Here is a 5,615-nt window from a genome sequence, read left to right on the forward strand (position 1 = left end):
CTCCACCTTGCCCGGCTAGTTTTTTGTATTTTTTAGTAGAGACGGGGTTTCACCATGTTAGCCAGGATGGTCTCGATTTCCTGACCTCGTGATCCGCCCGTCTCGGCCTCCCAAAGTGCTGGGATTACAGGTTTGAGCCACCGCGCCCGGCGTCTGCTAACTTTTTAAATTTTTTGTAGAGCTGGAGTCTCTCTCTGTTGCCCAGGCTGATCTCGAACTCCTGGGGCTCAAGTGATTCTTCCGCCTCAGCCTCCCAAAGTGTTGAGATTACAGACATGAGCCATTGCACCCGGCTGCCTTTGGTTTTCAATTTTCCATGCTGTCACTGTCTTTCAATACCACAGTCGAGTTGATAATACTTTTCATTTGTTTTGTTTTGTTTTGAGACAGACCATTGCTCTGTCATCCAGGCTGGAATACGGTGGTGCAGTCTCGGTTCACTGCAGCCTCTGCCTCCCAGGCTCAAGTGATCCTCCCGCTTAGCCTCCCAGATAGCTGAGACTACAGGTGTGTGCCACTGCGCCAGCTAATTTTTAATAAAGACAGGGTTTTGCCATATTGCCCAGGCTGGTTTTGAACTCCTGGGCTTAAGAGATTCGCCTGCTTCAGCCTCCCAAAGTGCTGGAATTAAAGGCATGAACCACTGTGCCTGGCCAAGAGTTGATGATACCTCTTTTTTTTTTTTTTTTTTTGAGATGTAGTCTTGCTCTGTCACCCAGGTTGGAGTGCAGTGGCGCGATCTTGGCTCACTGCAACCTCCATCTCCTGGGTTCATGCAATTCTCCTGCCTCAGCCTCCTGAGTAGCTTGGATTACAGGCATGTACCACCATGCCTGGCTAATTTTTGTATTTTTAGTAGAGACAGAGTTTCACCATATTGGTCAGGCTGGTCTTGAACTCCTGACGTCAAGTGATCCACCCACCTCAGCCTCCCAGAGTGCTGGGATTACAGGCGTGAGCCACCACACCCAGCCAATGATGATACTTTTAAGAGTATTTTAAACTTTAATTGAATGCATGAAAGCAGTTAGTTTGGGATATTGCCCAAGATTCATTCTTTATACTTTTGACTATCGTATCTAAAAAACAGATGTATTATTTCTCTTTGTAATAATTTAGCTGCCATTCCAGGAATCATAGCAATTACTGAAATAAGAGGTATAGTCTATGGTTTATGGACTTGGATTTAATGAGTAAATCCTTCTAGTTCCTCTGGAATTGAGCCATTTTTCTTTGTTAGATGTTTTAAAAAATAAAGTACAAGTATGGTAACTGATCTGGATGACATTGAATATTGTTACTGTTACTGTTGACTAAAGTAAAACAGACTTTTGACATCTCATGGGTAATGTCTGAAAGGTAAAGTGACACTAGATAAATGTCTATATTCTACTCTGAAAATAGCAAAAGCCATATGGAACCAAGAGTTAATTGACTTGTAAATTTAATCCCACTCGGCCGGGTGCAGTGGCTCTCACGCCTGTAATCCCAGTACTTTGAGAGGCTGAGGTGGGTGAGTCACCTGAGTTTGGGAGTTCGAGTCCAGCCTGGCCAACATGGTGAAACCCTGTCTCTACTAAAAATACAAAAAGTAGCTAGGTGTGGTGGTGTGTTCCTGTAGTCCCAGCTACTCGGGAGGCTGCAGGAGAATCACTTGAACCCGGGAGGCGGAGGTTGCGGTGAGCCAAGGTCATACCATTGCACTCCAGCCTAGGCAACAAGAGCAAAACTCTGTCTCAAAATAAATAAATAAATAAAATAAAATAAAATTTAATCCCACTCTGATAATGCCGTGACATAATGAAAATTGTAAAACTGTGATTTCTTTTTGTGAAAGTAATACTGAGAATGGAAAATAATTAAGATAACGCTTTGAAGGTTGTACAGGAGGATTAAGTTTTGTATAAAAGCTCAGTGTGTGTGTATTTGTATTTAAAAAGCCTTAATATGCACTGAAAAGAGAATTATGGGAGTTTTTCTGGATAATTGTGTCTCCAAAAATACTAGTTTGATAACTATTTATGTGTGAAACAATTATGTTGTTTTATTCTCCAGTTTAATAGAAAAATGTAAATTTCTAAAATGTTTTTATAATGGAATAATTTAACCTCAGATTTTGTCCCATTAATAGTCATTTAGTAGTAGAAAGATTTTTAAGACGAAAAGTTTTAGGTACTTTAAAAGGATTGATGTAAACGTCATCTGAAAACAATTATACTTTAAACTTGGAAGGTAAATACTTAAAACGTAAAGTCTGATCTCACCAAACATAAAGTAGGGAAAAAAAAGTTACGTGTATGATTATTTTTGGTACTTAATAGGAATGAACCTTGCACCACTTGTGGCTTATTCTCTCTTCTGCTTGTTGTAGAGCTTGGAATATAATTGGTTGTATAACTTTTGATTTAAACATTTAATTGAAGCTAAATTGATGCTTTGAATAAAAAAAAAAACATACTTCCTAGGTAGAGTCACAAGTTGTGTTTTCTGGTACTTAGGGTTTTAAACAGAATTTGACAGATTTCTTTCTAGTAGAGATAATAAATTTTAATTTTGGAAAAATTATGAAAATTTGGATGAATGAAAGCCAAGGAGACTTGTTTCTCTCTCCCTCTCTCTCTCCTTTCTCTTTCTTTTCACAAGATCTCACTCTGATATCCAGGCTGGAGTGCAGTGGTGCAGTCATAGCTCACTGCAGCCTCAAACTCCTGGAGTCAAGCAATTTTCCTGCCTCAGCCTCCTGAGCATGTGCCACAACACCTGGCTTTTTTTTTTTTTTTCTCGAGGTCTCACTGTGTTTCCCAGGCTAGTCTCAAAACTCCTGGACTCAAGTGATCCTCCTGCATCAGCCTCCCAAAGCACTGGGATGATTACAGGCATGAGCCACCTCAGCCAGCTGGTTTCATTTTAAAGAAGATAGTGTCTGACAAACTTAGCAGATTGAGAATCAAAATAAGAATATATATATTTTATTCTTTGCTCTTTCATACTTGTGATACATTTTGAAGTTTATTACTTGTTTTCTCCATTTTAGTCACATATGTAAGCAGGAAAGTATTTGTTTGAAAATTTAATGTTAACAATTAAATTCCTGATAATAGTACATGAGGATATTCATACCCACATTCCGAATGACAAGTATTGCTAACAGCCTGTCTTGATAGGGTAAGATTAACTCTTTCCAAAGAATTTGAACTTTTTCAACCTTTTAAAATTTGGGGGGTATTTATATTTGACCCTCAGGTAAGCAGAGTAAACATCAAGGACCTAGGTCTGATTGTTTTTGACTGTTCAGTTTTTGAAGTAGGTCTCATTAAAGCCTGAAAAAGTCACAAATACCTTCTTGGTTTTTTTTTTTTTGTTGTTGTTGTTGTTGTTTTTGGTGGTGGTGTTTTTTTGAAATAGAGTCTTCATCTGTCCCCCTGGCTGGAGTGCAGTGGTGCGATCTTGGCTCACTGCAACCTCCACCTCCCGGGTTCAAGCAATTCTCGTGCCTCAGACTCCCAACTAGCTGGGACTACAGGCTAATTTTTGTATTTTTTTTAGTAGTGATGGGGTTTCGCCGTGTTGGCCAGGCTGGTCTCGAACTCCTGACCTCAGGTGATACACCTGCCTCAGCCTCCCAGAGTGCTGGGATTACAGGTGTGAGCCACCGCACCCGGCTGTGAATTGTTTTAATTGGTCAGCTTATCACAAGTGACAGGCCAGATATTTTATGTAATATAGTTGATTTAAATGAACCTACAAATTCTTGTAATTTGGGCAAGACCACTTGCAAATAAATTGCTCTGTTGCAAACTAGCTGTGATATATGCTGACTTTACCATGTATAGTAGATAATCCAACTCTGCTTATTATGTACTAAAAAGCCCTTTTAATAAAAAATTAAGCTTAATTCCTTCTTAAATTAAAAATGAATATTTGCTTTGTAACACTCTCTCCCCTACTTCGCAGAGTTTCAGATTCAGTTAAACATTGGATTCTTACTGTTTTCCTTTTGACACTGGTAGTCTAAATAAAGATAAGGGGGAAAAAATCAAAATCAAACTATGGAATGTGAAGTACCACAATGATGTGGAATATCACTTTCTGAACTTTTCACCTTTTACTTTTAAGATAAAGATACAGATGTCACCATGAAGGGTAATGTGGATGACTTTGGCCTGCGAGACACCTTGAGCATCGCATCCACGGATTCCTTTGCTTCAGCAGCAGAGGTAGGACATGTGTGTTCCTAATGAGGATTTCTATTTCTTTTTTAGTGGAAACAACAGTCTTGTCATTATACTGTAATTCATTTTGGTCACTGTTTATTTATCATCTACCACGTGGTAGGTACCAGGATACAAAAATGAAAAAATCTAACATGAAAATAAGCTCCTACAGGAGCTTACACTCTCTTTAAGGAGATGGACCTGTAAACACGTGATTTGGTTGGGCACTTTCATATACTGTAGATTATGGGGGAGGCATAGAAACTAGTATGTTAATGGAAAGCAATTTTGCAGTTTATATCAAGAGTCTTAAGGATGTTCAGTTTCTTTAGTTCGGAAATCATACTTTTAGATTTTTGTTCTAAGAAGGTGATCAGATTCAAAGATTATATGTTGAAAAAAATTCACTGTTGGCCAGGTGCAGTGGCTTACACCTGTAGTCCCAGTACTTTAGGAGGCTGAGGTAGAAGGATTGCTTGAGCTCTGGAGTTTGAGACCAGCCTGGGCAACATAGTGAGACCTTATCCCTACAAAAAATTTAAAAAATTAACCAGATGTGGTAGTGAGTAGCCTATAGTTCTGGTTACTCAGGAGGCTGAGGTGGGAGGATCCCTTAAGCCCAAGAGGTCAAGACTGCAGTGGGCCATGATTGTGGCACTGCATTCCAGCCTGGGTGACAGAGCAAGACCCTGTTTCAAAAAAAATAAAATAAAATAAAAAAATATATATAGATAAGATAGATAGATAGATATGTATACACACACATTCACTGTGGCATTTTAATAACAATGAAAAATGGAAAACAATCTTATGCCAAATTATGGCACATCTGTAATTAAAAATGTTATAGAGCTATAAACATGTTTCCAATAATTTTAATGTCATGGGAACATATGTTAAGTGAAAAGATTAGTATGTAAAGTTTTATATAGATTGTATGATTATAATTTTGTAAAAAGGAAACAAAAACATGCATGATATATAAGTATATAGGCAGAGGAAAAAAGACTAGCTATAAATAAACAGTAGTGATTACTGAATTATAAATCTGTGGGTAATTTATTTTTCACTGAGATTTAAATTTTTTACCAAAAGAGACTGCTTGCAAAGAGGTCATCTTTTTGTTTTTATTTTTGTACTTAAATCAGCTTTAAAAATTATATATGACCAATTTTATCTCAGAATATTTGCATTTTTACAGTAGATTTTGGATATTATAATTTTAGGTGGTCTTTTTTCATAGAAATAGTATTATGCATCTGGCCAGGCACAGTGCTTATTCCTGTTATTCCAGAACTTTGGGAGGCCAACGTGTGCAGATCACCTGAGATCAGGAGGTTGAGACCAGCCTGGTCAACATGGTGAAACCCCATCCCTACTAAAAATTTAAAAATTAGCCGG

The 5,615-nt window shown here is 38.1% G+C and overlaps 1 protein-coding gene across 1 annotated transcript in view; it reads left to right on the plus strand.

Moving 5' to 3' along the window:
* FAM73A (family with sequence similarity 73, member A) overlaps window positions 1-5,615 on the plus strand; it is a gene marked incomplete at its 5' end in the record, with an annotated part of 110,364 nt that overhangs the window by 72,930 nt on the left and 31,819 nt on the right. The window contains one exon of the mRNA XM_011953179.1: window positions 4,117-4,217. Within this exon, the coding sequence (XP_011808569.1) occupies window positions 4,117-4,217 (101 nt within the window). The remainder of the gene's footprint in view (window positions 1-4,116; window positions 4,218-5,615) is intronic.

Source organism: Colobus angolensis, unplaced genomic scaffold (assembly GCF_000951035.1).
Source record: "Colobus angolensis palliatus isolate OR3802 unplaced genomic scaffold, Cang.pa_1.0 Scaffold359, whole genome shotgun sequence".
Taxonomy (NCBI): domain Eukaryota; kingdom Metazoa; phylum Chordata; class Mammalia; order Primates; family Cercopithecidae; genus Colobus; species Colobus angolensis.